This window comes from Punica granatum, chromosome 8, assembly GCF_007655135.1.
Source record: "Punica granatum isolate Tunisia-2019 chromosome 8, ASM765513v2, whole genome shotgun sequence".
NCBI classification, from domain to species: domain Eukaryota; kingdom Viridiplantae; phylum Streptophyta; class Magnoliopsida; order Myrtales; family Lythraceae; genus Punica; species Punica granatum.
In genome coordinates this window covers 6,377,515-6,393,858 of record NC_045134.1, presented here as the reverse complement: position 1 = coordinate 6,393,858, position 16,344 = coordinate 6,377,515, and the positions used below count along the sequence as shown (strand labels likewise).

Genomic DNA, 16,344 nt, shown 5'->3' with positions numbered 1-16,344 from the left:
TTGAAATATTTATTATTTTATATAATTAATCACAAATAATAAAATTATTAAATATTTTAATTAAAATGCTAAATATTAATTGTATCACGGTCACACCGAGCATATTAGAATTTGCCCGCTTCCAATAGTGCGCGACAGAAACTTCCCTGACATTCCTGGAAGAAAAGCTGACAACCAAATCTTCACTCTCCTTCCCAATTTCTAGAACTTTCTAATTCCCCCCTTTCCCTTTATAAACTCTTCATTCCCCTCCCTATTAATATCCCAGTAATCCTTCCTAACAATCCCCAACAATTTACCAACAGCACCCCACAAGACACTTAATTTTTCAATTCCACCCCTACCAATGTGAACCACAGAGTAATCAGTCCTTAAGAGGTTCCATTTACCACTGCTCTGATGGAGGGAGTGACCATCAAACTGGAAGAAGATACAGTGTCCAATGTGGTCGGGTCGTCGGACACACAGCCGAGGCCGATTGAGGGGCTCCACGAGGCCGGCCCGCCCCCATTCCTCGTGAAGACGTTCGAGATGGTGGAGGACTCCGAGACCGACCCCATCGTGTCGTGGAGCGCCGGGAGGAACAGCTTCGTCGTGTGGGACTCCCACAAGTTCTCCGGCTTACTGCTCCCCAAGTACTTCAAGCACAACAACTTCTCGAGCTTCATCCGCCAGCTGAATACTTATGTAAGTGATCATCGATCTTTCCTCCGTTGTGGCCGTTGGGTAGCTCAAAAGCCTTATTACATGTTGCTGAAATTGCGGAAAACCTGATTGCAGGGATTCCGGAAGGTTGATCCCGACCGATGGGAATTCGCTAACGAGGCCTTCCTCGGCGGCCAGAAGCACCTCCTCAAGAACATCAAGAGGAGGAGACACGTCTCCCACAATCCGACCCAGCAAGGATCACAGGGGCCGTGTGTCGAGTTGGGACAGTTCGGGTTAGAGTCCGAGCTCGAGATACTAAAACGAGACAGGAACCTGCTAATGTCCGAGATTGCGAAGCTGCGGTCCCATCAGCAACGATCGAGAGACCAAATTGCCGCAGTGGAGCAGCGGTTGAGGAACACTGAGAGGAAGCAGCAGCAAATGTTGAACTTCCTCGCCAGGGCACTGAATAACCCGTCGTTTGTCCAGAATTTGATGAGAAGAGGAGAAGTGAAGGGCGTGGAGATGAGGAGGAAGAGGAGATTAACAGCGAGTCCGAGCACTGAGAACTTGCAGGTAAGTGAAGATGGACATGATAGGTACCAACTCGCGTTACGAAATAACATAAGATTGGTTAGGTCACAACCGGTAACTCACCGACTTATTCGAATTCGACAGCAGGAGGTTGCGACATTACTAGCCCAGGAAGACCAATTCGAAGGGGTCGAGTCACAGATGGAGGCAATATTCAGGTCCAGCAGCAGCGACGTGAGTGACCCGAGCTGGAGCTCGGCCGGACCTCCTAGCAATTTGGAATCGGTGAATGAGACGACGATATGGGAGGAGCTAATAACGGAAGATATGCTGAAGGGGGAAGCCCCGGATGAGGAAGACGTACTAGCAGCGGTTAAAGAGCCCGAGTTCGACGTTGAAGTGGAGGACTTGGTGGTGTCCGATGATTCCACTGGCTGGAACGAGCATCTAAGCGAGCTAATGGATCAAATGGGCTATCTGGGGTCGAGCCCGTGACGTCCTAGACCCCGTATGCAAAAGCAGCTCCTGCTCCTCTCATGATCTCGTGCTAAATTGGTCGATTTCCGCAACAAAACAACAACATTCCTCCCTTCCTGGTATAGTAGTTAGAATGGTATTATGCTTTGTTTGCTTTGTGGATTTTTGTGTTGGAACATTTGATGTTTGGCGTTAGGATAATAGGAGTTGTAATGGGCAGGGAATAAAGACGAAGCATAGGGCAGAACTAGGGAAGTCGAGTCTCAGTAGCTCAGCAGCCTAAGCTTCTTATGTAGTGGTGATAGACTGGTGTGTTTATCTTTTGATTAATTAACTAATCAAATCATTAATTATAATCTTCGTACCATTAGACTTGTCCTATGGCATCCTCAATATTACTCTCCCTCGTTCATTTTTTCAGGAAGATGGTCGTTTTCAAAGAGGATTTGCCGCTTATTGTACCCTCAAACAAGGCATTTGTTTTTTCACTAATCCACGGGTTTCTAACAAGAGCTTCGAGCTCTAGTCGGTTAGGATAGATCTATGTCCTCATAGTGTTTCCGGTTTTCATAGAACCGACCACTTGTATTTTGTATATATAAATATATATTTCGTTCAGTCTTTCGGATTGTGTCGAAAATATACAGCCGAATATGTATATTCTACTTGTATAGTCATCCTTTTAAGGATGAGTTTGGAATTCATCTCAATATATAAATGGCCATCATTTTTTTCTTTTAGAGCACTGAGGATTCTAGAACAAGTTTAAGGGTGATACAGCTTGAATGTAACTATATGTGACAAACAAAGCACGAAATGTTGAATAAATTACGAGATGAATTATGCAGAAACGAAGTTCGACCCTTTCAATCTCATTCTTCCCTAAATATTGAATAACTTACGAAATGAAAGGAAAATGGAGTGGATATACACCGGAAAATGGCATTTGGAAAAAAAAAAAAAAAAAAAAAACAGAGAGAGATCCCACAATGATATACACTAGAAAGAAAATTAAGAAGAGACCAAAAAGGAGATGATCCAGTTGAACTTGGCCCAATGGGCCATGGTGGGCCTGACATGCACTGGTCCGTTATCCTCCACCGCCGGGAGCGGGAGGTCTCGCTGGCTCGGTGAAACCTAGCGTCACGCGGCATACTCCTCTGTAGGGGCGGGAAGGCCCGGCCCTTCGACCGGCCACATCGCCAAACTCTCGGCTTGGAACGGGCAGGCCAGCGGAAAGCCTTCATCAGACCCGGCCCAATGGACTCTAGTCCATGTCTCATCACCTTAATGCCCCCACTAAGGTTACAAGCCCGCGCAGCTGAGCTCGGCGAAGGGGGCGGCCACATTTCTCTCTAATAAACAACAAAGGCATTTTGTTTGCTGCCGGTGTGGGATTAGAGCTTCCCTCTAAGATAGCTTCCAATGACAAGACATCAAACTTGACATGGAGAGTAGATTTACACGCACGACTTTTGGCTTTCGGCTTTCAACCAAAATCCCCGGTCGTGGGATTGAATCGTGAATGGGTTGGTGGCTTGCAGTTTTAAAAGTATGAACTTGGTCGACTCGAGTTTGCTTGGCGAGTTGTAACTCTTGAACAACGTACTCGTATGCATTTCAATTGAGATATCGCTTCATGTTTATGAGTTTTGACATCTTACATGGCTAATAGCGACATATTTTCCCCACAATTCAAGCAGTTCTCAATCCACCAGACCTGACACTCACCGCTGTCCAAGCAAAGACGGGCACGCAAGACACTGTTACAGAGTTTCGCAAGAATGTTTTCCGGCACTTACGAAAACAAAACGGATGTGTAGATCGCTCGGTTCAATAGGTTCATCACAGTATCCGCTGATTGAATTCTTGTTTCAATCGATCATCGGATTGCCCGAGAAGATTGTACTGTTAAATGATATTTATACAGAACCACCTTCAAATTGGTTCCGCAAGAAAAATCATATAAAATCGGTTGCATGGTGAGAACAGCTCCCAGTCATCAAATGCTTGATTCTATTATAGAAGCCCTGACAGGTTGCAAACATTTATTACTGAAGAATTTGCGGGCTCCGCAAGCGAAGAAGAGCGACCATTTCCCCTTCATCTCACCATTAAAGCTGGCCTACCAGCTGGCCACACGAGTAGGCCAACCTACAACCTTGGCTTCGGTTCGGTTTCTCTCAGCATTTCATGTGTGCCAGGCAGCAGCAGCTAGCAAGAATTTATGATAACCTGACACGAGATTAAAGATATGTCTGATGTAGCGAACGCCATACAGGGACGAAAAGTACCACGGTATTCGAAGTACCAAACAAGAACTGCTCGAAAATTACTGCAGCCCGATTAAGTTATCTACAACTGTTGAGGACTTGACCACACGAGAAATGCAGCAAATTGCCCATTAAGGAATCAAACATTCGAGGTTTCAAAAGATGCAACAAGCTGTTGAATATACCATACAAATCAGAGAAATCACACGCAGATTAATGGTACAAGCTGTTCTCTCTATCCTTCCCTTTCAAGTTGTTTCAGCTCAACTGGGTCGACTGGTGGAGGGGACGAGAGAAGTTCATCGGGCTGGAATCCGAGAACACTGCCGAGTGCTTGAGGTTGAGGAACTGGAACTCATCCATCGACTGCCTCAGGGCCCGTGAGTGGTGACTACCGTTTCTCTGTTTTGCCTTGGTTGATTCAGTCAAGTTCATGTAGCTTGGCCTGGTGTGGGAGCTATCCTCAGTCCTCTCCGATGTCAAGCCCGTGAACCCAGAGGCTGGAGTTGCAGACGTGCAGAAGGAAGAAGAGACCGAGCTCTCATCATATCGGTACTCTGAGCTTGGACTGGAAGATGATCGGGTTGTTTGGCCAATAAGAGGAGGCCTTGCTGAGATTCTCGTGGTGACATTGTTCTTCCTGACTTTGACTGGAAGTGGTTCCAAGGATTTCGTGTTTGTTCCTAGAGGAGAGTCCTTAAATATCTTCGAGGTTGGTGTTGTCTCTGCTTGGTTGGATTGCGATTTCTCCATCAGTCTTGTCTCCCAGGGCTTTGCAGCCATCCACCGTTCTAACCAGCTCCAGCCCCAGTTGATCTTGTCAAACTCGTAGCCCTTCAGAGAGGGAACCGAGATGTTCGATCTGGAATTCGTATCCATGCTAGATTTCCACTGCTAAAGAGTAAGGAATGAGACATTAGCCTGCAGTGCAAGATGTCACCGAACAAACATGAGCCTTCAAATCATTCTAGTCACATACCTTTTGAGTGAGCGCGTAAGCAATCGCCCTCTCCCTCTTGAAGGCTCCTTCTTGCTTCATCTGTATCTTAGCTTTGATATCATCCAGCGTTCCCTTACTATCACACCACCCTTGCTAAAACCCGAAAACGAAACTCGTTAGGTGTTCTTCCTTAAAAGTATGAAATAACACAACTTTTACTCTTTACAGTACCTCAGCTTGTTTCAACAGATCAGCCTTGCTGCGGCACTCGTCGAGAACCCTCTGAACTTCCTGTCCCTCGATGGACATCCTTACCCTTCGAGCCCTCACACGAGCTTGGACTCGAACAAGAGCCTGCATGCACCTGAGTGTAACAGCTGCTTGTTTCCTCACTTGTCGTCCACGAACGAGAGCTTGGAGCCGGACTATTCCCTTCAAAGCCCTCAAAGCTCTCCTTGCCTGAAAGATATTATCACAGCCAAACGTTCAGATTTCAGAAAAACGGTCCTGAAAAAAACCCCCATTCCAATAATTTTCTCAGCAAACAACTATATGCAGCAGCGCAAGAATTCTGAAGTCCTAAAAACCCATCTTACCAGAAAACCGCGGAAAGCAGTCTGAATGCGAATAGCGGCCCATTCTTGCCGGACAGTGCGGAAATCCTTGGGAGGAGCTCGAACCACTTTAGCCATCGCAGCTGTGAAAGCATCCCGAGCAGGGGAAGAATTGGCGGATCCCTCGGATACCGATCTACGGCTCAGATCCCCTGATGAGCTCCTCCACAGCCTCCATTTCTTGCTCTTTCCTCGTACTTTGTCCTGCACAGACATAGCAACACAGTGAGAAAAATTAACTCTTAAATAACCCACCAACAATTCCCCATTTTCTGCTCCTCCGAAATGGAGCAGAAGTTGCCTGATCCATGATCAGATTCGATAAGAAACGGAACTCGTGGGAAACAATAAAACTCTGGTGGCTGTCGGGTTTCGGAAAACAGAAAACAAACTCATGTTTTCATCTGAAAAAACATCAATCAACCTACTTCTTGCCCTGCTCTACTGACAAAGGAAATTCTTTACGGTGCCAAGCAACGGTCAAAGTTCCCAACTGCATAAAAGAAGATTGCATTCTACTGCACAAGCTCACATATACATAGAGTGTCGCCAAAAACTTGACAGACTCAATCTCTGAAAGTCTAAACTAGGAACGCATACAAGCCAAACACCATCACTTGCCAGTATAGGAACTAACGAGGTACAGCAGTTGAGAGAGTGGAACACTTGAAGAGGGTGCAATGGAGCTTACATTATCATCTTTGTCGGGTTTAATGTGGCCTATCAGAGCCTTGACCCACTTTCCTGAGGCACCCATCAGGAGTAGAAACCGCCGGTGGCTTAAAAACCAAAACTTTTCCCAAGAGAGCAGTTGGCTGGAAAGAAATGCCGAATCCCAGCTGGTAACATAAGAGAGAGAGATGGACTGAGAGATTTGCGAGGAAGATGGCAGATGAAGGAAGGATGAACGGAAGGAGCACGGGGGAGGGATGAATGAGCTTCCTTCCACTTCAAACACAGAAGAAAGCTGCAACCACAGCACACCAGACAGAGACAGAGACACAGGGCTGATGAAGGAGAAGTAGTAATGAGGCTTCGGAAACCAAGAACCTGTTCTGGCTGTTTTGGAGAAGATGAAGCATTTAAAAATCAGAGAGAGAGAGAGAGAGGTGTGGATGGATATAGTGGGAGGAGTGGTTTAGTGAATCGTGCAAAAAGGTCCAATGGAACAGAGAGAGGGAGATTGATTCAGAGACAGAGTCCAATGAGCCGTTTGGATTGGTCATCTCTCTCTCTCTCTCTCTCTCTCTCGCTGGGGAAGGCTTTTGAAATTCAAAACATGACAATGAGACAAACAAAGCCATCGTCCCTCCCGCTCGCTCGCTCGCTCGATGCCATACATCCGACACAGAAGCTGAACTCAATGGACTTTGGATCCTCTGTACCTCCCCCCACTCTCCTCTTTCTCATTTCCTATCTTCTTTTCCTTCAAATATTTTACTGGAACAAAAAAAACAGCAATCATACAGGAATGTGCAAGTCATGTACGTGCGAGAGTATAAAACATAGCGTTAATCACGTAAAAATGTATCATGTTTGCTCGAACTTCTAATTCTAGCGTGACCTTTCAAAAATAGAACATAAATGTACGATCGTTTAGTTTAGTCTCAAATCTAGTACGATCTTTTAAGAATAGAACATGAAAGCACAACCTTTAGTTTTAGTCTCAAATTTAGAACAACCTTTCCGTTTTAGTTTCAAATAAAGATTGTGCTGTAAAATTAACCCTAAAACATTGACATACATGTTGGAGTGTAATGTATGTTGGGTCGGAGTCAGACTCGGCCCGTCCTGTCTACGGTATCCCGAGCGTGAATCCGATGACGACGAAACGAGCCCACTCCTAATTGGAAGGGTTCTTCAAGAATCTAATTCTCAAAACCACATTTATGATCGTTACTTAATATTTACGTCCCTGCTCTCTTACCCAGAAGAACATATTCCATCCTGTGATTTGCAAGAGTGCATCTTATTGTCAAGGTAACACATCGAATTCTATTGCGGGTACAAAGTGGGCATCGACCACACCATGGGTAGAAAAACAAGGAAGCAAACACATGTTTCGGTTTTGATTTTGAAATATTTGGTCCAATCTTGCACTCGAGGACAATTTTTTTTTTCCCTAATTTTATGATTTGTATGATTAAAAAAGAAAAAAAAATTTGTTGGGATGGTGGTGGGACCGGGGACTTGGAGGACAGATTAGACCCACGTCTTTTGGGGGAAAATTCATGAAAAGGCACGAAAAAATGGTTTTGAATTTATTAATCGGAAAGTTGCGGAGGGGATTGCTTAAGAGAGTCCAAAAAGAAACCGACAGGAAATCTCTCACCACCCTGCAAGCAAAGATCCGTCCCTTTCTCTTCTCTCTTCACTTCATCGTTCAATTTCGTCCATCATCGATCATCGTCACCATTGCTTCAAATTTTCAGTTGGATCAATCAGTTTTCTAACTGTTTGATTGATTGAGACCCGTCCCGTGGGATGCACTTTTTCACGTCGTTGTGCCAAAAAAATAATGGACCGCCCCCCCCTCCCCTTTTCAAATTTTTGGTGTGTAAACGTAATAGGGTTTGCATCGACACCACCTATGGTCCGAAGTCATTATAACCGAGTAGAATGGACAGAAGTGATCTTGATACTACCGGTTCGAGTGGTTCACACACAGTGAATCAAAAGGCAGAGACTCGGGTCGAGATGGTGCATTGAATGTCCTCAGTCTGTTTCGACAATGTCTTTGGAGAGACCGATCAAGTCGAACTAGCCAACCGTAACTCACCTCCGAACAGAAGAGCATGATTTGGTTGAATGTTTTAATAGCTCTTAATTTTATCCAATAATAAAAAAAGGCTTTTAATTTTGCAGATAAACTAGTTGAATGGCCCGTGCGATGCACTGATTTTATTTTTTAATACTAAATATAATGATATTATTAAAGTAATATCTTAACTCTATCATTTTGATCTTTTACATTTTTGTTTTTCCATTATCCTATTAACTTTTATATGTATAAAACATAAAAATATATCAAAATAATTATAAGAATATCTAAATAATACTTCAATTCCAATATAAATATTATTCTATTTTTGCAAGTTCTTTCTCATTATATAGTAGTAACTTTTTTTTAAGTAAATTGGTTTCCAAACTTTTTAATTTTTATTTAGTAAAGTGTGGTATTTGGATAAAAAAATAAACCTTCATATAAGTTATAAATTTTGAAAATGATTAATTATTAGTCTTTAGGTCACCAATATAAATTATAATATTTTATTCTATTTCCAATTTTAATTATAATATTTATAAAATTAAAATGTGGTATTTGGATAAAAAAATAAACCTTCATATAAGTTATAAATTTTGAAAATTATTAATTATTAGTCTTTAGATCACCAATATAAATTATAATATTTTATTCTATTTCCAATTGTAATTATAGCATTTATAAAAATTCTATGTATAATAATTCTTTATTATATATTTTTGAAACTATATAATTAGTTATCTATTATATGTGTTTATTCATATATTCAAATTAAATGCACTAATTCTCCTTTAGTTATGTACTAGACTACTACCAGTCAATATTTAACCGACCTTTCATATGTAAATTCGCAGCTAGAAAAGTTATTAGTATTTTAAATTTCTATAATAAACTATAAAAACAAAATTAAAGAAATTATAATATACATGAATTTCTTCAATTCTACATTATCGGTTCTAAATCTATATATACATATATGTATTGAACTTGCTGCAATATTAATAAAAACAAAAAAAAGTACATATAATATCTATTTAAAATATTTTAGAGTTTAAACTTCTATGATAAAAACTTATGGCGCATGGAAATTTCGAAGTTTTTTTTTGTTATGAATCATTTCGTAGGGAACAAAATTTAGAGTTGATTATCTTTTTTCTAGAAAATAAAATTATTTATTTATATTAATACATTTAAAGCGTAATTAACATGAAAATTCTAGTTTACATTATGTATTATAGATTATAGATGATTAGATCACAAAAGACCAAATTAACGTTAATATGCTTCGAAGCTACGAGACAAACATATCCTGTCTGTTCGGACTGAATTTCACATTCAGCATGCTACTTTGCTTCATTCAATTTTTGGCTCGTGTCAGGTGTCAGTGTTTTAATAATCATATATGAATTATTATCTCACTGGAAGTTAAATTCATTTTTTCTTTCTTTAATTGATTAATTTGTTTATGTAATGTGCAGACAGCTTTGACTTTTTAAAAACTCATAGAAAATATTCATCTCAGACCAACTCAAATTGGCACAACCGTTTTAAAAAGGAAAAACGAATTGCTTGGATGGCTACAGGAGAGTAAAATGATAGTTCGGCCTTGGTCTAGCCGCGGTTTTCGACAGAAAAGGATAGTCGCATAAGTTTATGTGACGTCGATATAGTGTGACCACTTGATGTCGAACTGCAGGTATGAGGTTTCAGTTTTCTGCTTGGGATATCCTTGTCAAGCCAAAAGCTTTGGCAGACTCCAAAAAAAAGAGCGGATGAGCCTGCAAAAGGTGAGCACGGGCGAATGGTGGTCAAAATGTGTCATCTCCAGCTCTCCTTGGATAGACAAACCTGAAATAAAAAGTGAATCTTGAACTTTCGTGTGTACTCGATGATAACCGAGCCAATCCTCGTGGACTGGATAAAGAGTGATTTGCGATCTTTAATGATCATGGATTCCTCAGCTTCAAAATGAGTTTGATCATATCGAGCAGCATTCCCCTGCAGAACCCAGCAGAAAGAAGAAAGGGCAATCCATGGAGCAATTGAAGCTTGGCTTTTTAAGAAAACAAAGCAACTTCAAATTCTGGAGGAATATGCAAATCTTCCTTCATTTCATATTCACCACATCAAAAACCATCTGCCTATTCGAGACCAAAAGGAACGAATCACAAAAAAGCCCATCCAAATGCTTTCACCGTTAGCCCGCATAACAGGACTTCTCTGTAGGAAAGAAAATTAAAGAACCCAAAGAAGAAACGTATCGAATGAAGTAGATCTGTACACCCGACTATTCCTTCACATGAATATGCTTCAAGTTCATCAGGTTATGTGCAGCAGCAGCATGTTATGGAGATTATCTGTAACAACTCAAAATTATGCTCTCTAAGCCTTCTCTTTTGCAGCAGAAGATATCAGATGGTGCAATGTTGCCGCCTGAATAACCGCACTTGGGCTAGAATCCCGAGAAGGAATGGCTGATGCTGACCTCCTCAGGTTGGAATTCCGGCCAGTGCCAGTCCTTGTGAGTTGCCTGAATGGCCGTGGAAGGAGCCGAATGAGCCTCGTTGAGCTCACTAGCAAGATCACACCCACCATAATTAGAAGCCTGCAGAAGATAGACTAATGTCAAGGAGCATCTTAAGTATTCTTCAATTCACATTTTAATCATTACGAATACAATTACAATGCACGTCAGGGCACTTTTATTTACCATCCAAGAAGAAGGGAAAGCCGTGCCCCTGGGGCTGTAGGCAGCCTTTCACCCAATGCCAGCATGCCAGCAAGAACACCCGTCACGATTGATGACACTGCAGCACATGTAGACACCACAATCGCCCTCCCATGCTTTAAGCCTCGTGTCTATCAGAAAGGTCTCGCCATTTTAACCAGACTTCTGAAAATTAGATCCACCAGTCTATCACAAAGTCATGGAATTACCTGGTAGAAGAATCCAGTGGCACTGCAGGAGATGCTAATTGCAATGCATAGAGGGACTAGCAATGGCGAGAAGCCTTGCTCCAAGAATAGAAACCCCATCTTCGATATTACAGAAGCCATTCTGCGATCAGAGGCTTCTTTCAGATTCATGTGACTTTTTAGAATTGCAACAAAGGGGCAAGAAATATTCTCTCTGCTACAGCAATTTTAGGAAGAAACATTAAAATCCCAAGTCATTACCCGAACAAAATGCCAGATTCCAGGCCATACATGATTTCCTCAACAACTTCATATTCCATCTGCGAGATAATATCACCAGAAAGTTAGGAAAACAGACCTCAGAATATCACCACAATGACCTATCCGAAAAAGGGAGGGAAAAAAAAGGATCACCAAAATGGCACTTACCATCTCCTGCTCTCTTCGATGACGTCTGAAGATGCGAATCCATCCATTTAGCAACACCTGAATTGGATTTAATTGATTAAGGCAATTAAACCGAGAAAGAAGACGTTGTCCCACATAAAACTTTAGAAGAGAGGAGAGGGAGAGAGAGAAAAAAAATCAACTCTTCGAATAGAATCAAAAGCAAGTCACTAATCCAACTTTCAAGCAGAGAAGGGATCTATTCATAAAAGCAGATTATTTGCATCTAAATAGCATCTCTTTATGAAACTTGACTGCTTAAATTATCACTATTAGGAGGTAGAAGCTTTTCCAAGAAGTAGTTCAAAAATTAACAGAACAATTCCACAAGAATTGTAGGTGTGGGGAAATAAAAAGGAAAATTATTTAAGTGTTCATAGATCAGATTATACACAATGCAATTAGATGCTGCCCAGAATAAGATACCTACAAACAAGATGGCAATGATGAAGACCAACCACGGCAAATGAAGAATCGATATTGAAGAGGCCTTTTGTTCCTCACCTCCAGCACCAACTCCTGTAAAAGACAAAAGTTCCGATAATAACGGGTTGATTTGGCTATATATATTCCCAGGCTCTCTTCTATCACATTCTGAAAAGATGAATTTGTAACTTCGTCTTTCTCATAATCGTCACCCTTTACATAATGACAAGTAAAGTTGGGCTGAATTGCCCCTTATGAAAGAGGTACTCTGTGTTGCAAATCCAGCAACTGTATAGGCCAAATATTTGTATCTAGGAAAAAGTCATCTTACTACTCCAAAAAGTAATTAAACCAGGATTCAGGTTACTTTACTTTGAGCACCAATCCAAATGCAAAAGTAACAGCTTACATTACCTATGGTGCCAATGCCTGCTAATGTGATTCCCATCCAGTCAACAGCATTCATGACTTCCTTAAGATAGAAATGAGAAAAAACCGACAGAATTGCAAGTCCACATCCAGAGACAGGCTGAATGACAGATACCTGAAATAGCGTTATTGTTAGTATAAAGGACCTCTTTATCGTAAAACTTCAACTGACCAACAAGTCCTGCAAGAAAACCTTTGACACTAGTAATGATAGACAGAAAACAGAAAACACCGGAATTTGAAATAATTCACTTACCGGGGCCAGAGAAAGCGCCCTCAACATCAACAAGGCTCCAACTATATCCATTAGAAAGCCTATTGCCCAAGTTTTGTTCAGAGCATATGCTCTTATAATCTACGAAAATGAAACAACAGTATCAGCCTACACTAATTCGACGAAATTATTCAAGAGAGGGGGAAAAAAAACCAAGCGTTCAGCTGGAAGAATAAATCCAACCGCTATAGGCAAATACTACTCAAAGAAACAGAGGTGATCAAATCTTTGTCTGGCAGCTGCTCATATCAATGGAACCACATTTGACAATGGCATAATTATTCAGAACCACACTTGACGAATCTGACATTCTGCGATCAACATAGCAATTCACCAGGCTTAAAACCCTAAGCGCCACCATTCTCGAACCGATACAAAACCGACACTACCGGGCCGACCAATCGAAGCACGACCCATTTCTCGTGACAACAGAGCTTCGAACCCCTAACATTCTCCCGACAGTCTAACAAAAAATTTGGCCCCCAAAAATCAAGACAGAAGAGAAATCAAAGGAAATGGTAAAGGACCTTGAGCTTGAAAGACAGAGGGGGAAGAATCACGGTGCCCTTCTTCTGGAGGACCTTGCCGATGTTGTTCCCCGCCGTCGCGGCCAGCGTCAGGATTATGGATTCCCACATCTCTCCAATCTCCGAGAAAGACGAAGCTCGGAACCGATGAAGAGAAACGATTGGGTAGATCTGGGCGATGATGGGGTTCGGATTGAATTTGATGGGGAGAGCTTCTTCAAGATCTTTGCTTCTTGCTTTTATAGCTTCTCAGAGCTGAATTTGCCATGGGGGGTTTTTGTGCTTCCTTCTGGTTTAAGGTCGTTTAAAATTAGTTATTCCAAACAAAAAAAATAAAATAAAAAAATTTCTCGTTTTTAACTGTCAAGAAATGATTTTAATCTCATTTGATTCACAAACTGAATGAGAGCAAAGACTTGGAAGAAATGTGACAACGTGATTTTATCAATCTCGAATTGTCGATTTCTTTTATTGGAAGGTAAATCGAGCGAACCGATTTACCGCTTTTAGTACATCTAACTGGTTCACTTTTGTATTACGTTTCACTAGTGGCCGTAAGAGATGAGTTCGCGCAACATACTTTGCTACCCTTCTCGAGTTCGTGTATGTTTCATGTTCTGGTAATTTCTTTCGGCATCTCTTGGAACTGGGCAACAAGTTCAACAAAATATCATTTCGGACACAATGAATCTGGATGAACGGAACCTTAATTCTGGCAAAAATGCTTATCCTTTTATCAATTATCATACGCATCATTTAGCCAATTGTCTCCCGTCCGGCTTGATGAAGCTTGGAGAAACCGTACCAACTGTTGATTCGGTTCAGTTTTGCGTAATAAAACCGAGCTAAACCAACCTGTGTGATCATTCCTATTCTCTCAGTGCTCAACAGGAAAAGCCATCTGGAGGATCGGTTGGCTCTCAGAAATGATCACCTAATAAGGATGGAACGCAATATGTGCACCAGAAAAACTGTTACTGCTATGGAAGATGAGATGGAATGCATGAGAGCGGGATCTCAAATCATCAGGGGAGCTAAATATGCAGGAGAATGACAGGAACCAATGGCCTCGAGATCGTATTAGTAGCAAAGATTTTAGAGAAAACTTATAATTCAATTCCCCTGACCGGTACATAACATCAACAACAAACTTCAATAAACACGGCAATTTTAAAGACTGCCCGTGCTCGAGAGGATCATAAGCAATTGTCACAATATCACATAGTTGGAGACCCCAGTACAGTTTGTAAGGCCATAATAGCTTCATCAAAGAACTCAATGACTTGATTCATCGCGAGAAAGCTGGGCCAGCCACGCTACCTGATCCATGGTGCTAAAGCTGTAGCAGGTAGCTTGCTACAAGGCTGCAAAGTTCATCATAATCCAACTAATATGCATAAATGACAGAAGAGATTAGTTAAGAACTCATAGCAGAAGACAATCACTCGGCCTCACTTCCAACTAAAATTCAGCTGAGACAAAGCAGTAGTAATTAGTAAAGCAACATGACAGCTTTGAACATTCATTTGACCTTATATGCTTCAGGAAGAACATATAAAAGAGGAGAGAAAAGAGACATCTAATCATATCACCTGGTCAATCAAGTACAATAAACTCAGAACCAATAACAACCGTGGTATCGGGAAAGGAATAAACAGGCGGCTACTGGCTTATCCGTTTAAAGACAGAAAGGCATTGTCAGTAATTGACACATCAAAACTTATCAATCATATCACGAATCCTAATACTCTGGACTTGTATCTATAAGCAACAGCAAATGATTGGCTCATGTTCGGAGTATTATTCTGACAGACATTACGAAAATGGACATGAACTTCAATCAGCAGCAGCACTGAAACGAGGAATCGGCGACAAAGTAGATCACAGATATACAATTTTTCATGTCAACTGTCCATCCCAAGTCGGGAGTACATGACTAGATCCCATAGATATAAAAAAGACATTTCCCTGACCAACAACAGCAGAATCTCCTTTCTTGATGACCCTGAATCTGAAAATGTCATTGGAAAAAAAAAAAAAACACTACACAACAACATATAAAGAAACCAGAACGACTCCCACAGCCTCCAATTCCGCCAAAAAGCCTCCGACTTTACTGCCGACACTCCCCGTCATCGAGCTAGTGACGGTTCTACCACCATCCGTAGACCACCTGGGTGTACCGGTTCTTGAGCCAGCGGAAGCTCTTCCGGAAGGTTCCTTTGACCTTGCCTTCGACGCCGTACATCTTGTAGCTGGCGACCCTCTTCTTCCTCTGGAACTCGGGGTCCACGAACCCCCGAGAAGTCGCCGACTTGCTCTTCCCGAGCTTCTTGTCCCTGCTGGAGGCATTGCCGCCGTAGCTGTAGCAGTGGTTGCCCCAGATATCCGCGTGGGAATAGGAGGTGCTGTAGGACCGGAAGTCCTCCCGTCGGAAGGTCGGCAGCGGGGCCCCGTAGTAGGGCTGGAGCTGCATGGATTTGGGGTCGTAGGAGCTCGATCCGGGGTAGTTCGCCATGGGATTTCTGCAGCTCCGGAGATGGGTTCTTGGGGTCTTCTGACCCTGTGGGATTGATTGTGTGTTGGGATTCTTCAATTGGGAAGACTCGCAGCAAAGAATAAAATTGCTGGACTGGACAGCCACCGAGGTGGTTGGTTTTCAATTTGACTGGAAAATTATTCTCATTTTCATTTTACTGACACAATCTTTAGTTTTGTTACAAAACAGCCCTCATCAACTTCTAATCAATGTCAATTTAATGCCTCATGGTCGGTTCCATTCCCGTCGCCGAAATCAATCGGCCCGTGCCATGACATGCTGATTGCTGTCCATCCGAGTTTCCTGCAAGGCATGTCGTGTTGTCCCTATATACGTGAGCTATTTTGTAGTAGAGTGTCTTTTTTTTCGAGAAGTATAATGGAGGTGTCAGTATACGGATATTGTTGAAAAAAAAATATTTCGTTATTTAAATATTGAAATGCTCAATACCAATAAACAAACTTCTTCATATTAGACTTTAGATGGCATGATATGGACGGTAATAGTTGAGGGAGGACATATATATGAATTACCAA

The 16,344-nt window shown here is 41.8% G+C and overlaps 4 protein-coding genes across 6 annotated transcripts; 1 reads left to right on the top strand and 3 right to left on the bottom strand.

Annotated features, from left to right (window-relative positions):
- Positions 1-256: 256 nt before the first annotated feature.
- On the top strand, positions 257-2,035 carry LOC116189430 (heat shock factor protein HSF30-like). 2 transcript variants are annotated; one of them, XM_031519088.1, is made up of 3 exons: positions 257-687; positions 781-1,224; positions 1,330-2,035. In XM_031519088.1, exons 1-3 carry the CDS (start codon positions 400-402, stop codon positions 1,675-1,677), a joined length of 1,080 nt encoding a protein of 359 aa, XP_031374948.1. In that variant the 5' UTR covers positions 257-399; the 3' UTR covers positions 1,678-2,035. The 2 variants fall into 2 exon arrangements, with proteins under 2 accessions (XP_031374948.1, XP_031374947.1); XM_031519087.1 differs by having other exon boundaries at positions 258-687; positions 1,327-2,035.
- A 1,906-nt stretch (positions 2,036-3,941) lies between these two features.
- On the bottom strand, positions 3,942-6,823 carry LOC116186976 (protein IQ-DOMAIN 1). Of its 2 annotated transcripts, none has more exons than XM_031515538.1 (5): positions 6,178-6,823; positions 5,469-5,690; positions 5,104-5,331; positions 4,912-5,025; positions 3,942-4,826 (listed from the first exon to the last, which is right to left on the bottom strand). In XM_031515538.1, the coding sequence occupies exons 1-5, from the start codon at positions 6,241-6,243 to the stop codon at positions 4,191-4,193; spliced, it is 1,266 nt and encodes a 421-aa protein (XP_031371398.1). In that variant the 5' UTR covers positions 6,244-6,823; the 3' UTR covers positions 3,942-4,190. The 2 variants fall into 2 exon arrangements, with proteins under 2 accessions (XP_031371398.1, XP_031371399.1); XM_031515539.1 differs by having other exon boundaries at positions 3,942-4,823; positions 6,178-6,805.
- Positions 6,824-10,331: 3,508 nt separating this feature from the next.
- Positions 10,332-13,554, bottom strand: LOC116215882 (probable magnesium transporter NIPA9). The gene is made up of 9 exons (XM_031551686.1): positions 13,270-13,554; positions 12,725-12,823; positions 12,454-12,583; positions 12,044-12,132; positions 11,596-11,652; positions 11,428-11,486; positions 11,188-11,308; positions 10,961-11,109; positions 10,332-10,855 (listed from the first exon to the last, which is right to left on the bottom strand). The coding sequence occupies exons 1-9, from the start codon at positions 13,378-13,380 to the stop codon at positions 10,633-10,635; spliced, it is 1,038 nt and encodes a 345-aa protein (XP_031407546.1). The 5' UTR covers positions 13,381-13,554; the 3' UTR covers positions 10,332-10,632.
- A 1,530-nt stretch (positions 13,555-15,084) lies between these two features.
- On the bottom strand, positions 15,085-15,910 carry LOC116215919. Its single transcript, XM_031551735.1, has one exon. The coding sequence runs from the start codon at positions 15,785-15,787 to the stop codon at positions 15,422-15,424; it is 366 nt and encodes a 121-aa protein (XP_031407595.1). The 5' UTR covers positions 15,788-15,910; the 3' UTR covers positions 15,085-15,421.
- Between the last annotated feature and the right edge of the window lie 434 nt (positions 15,911-16,344).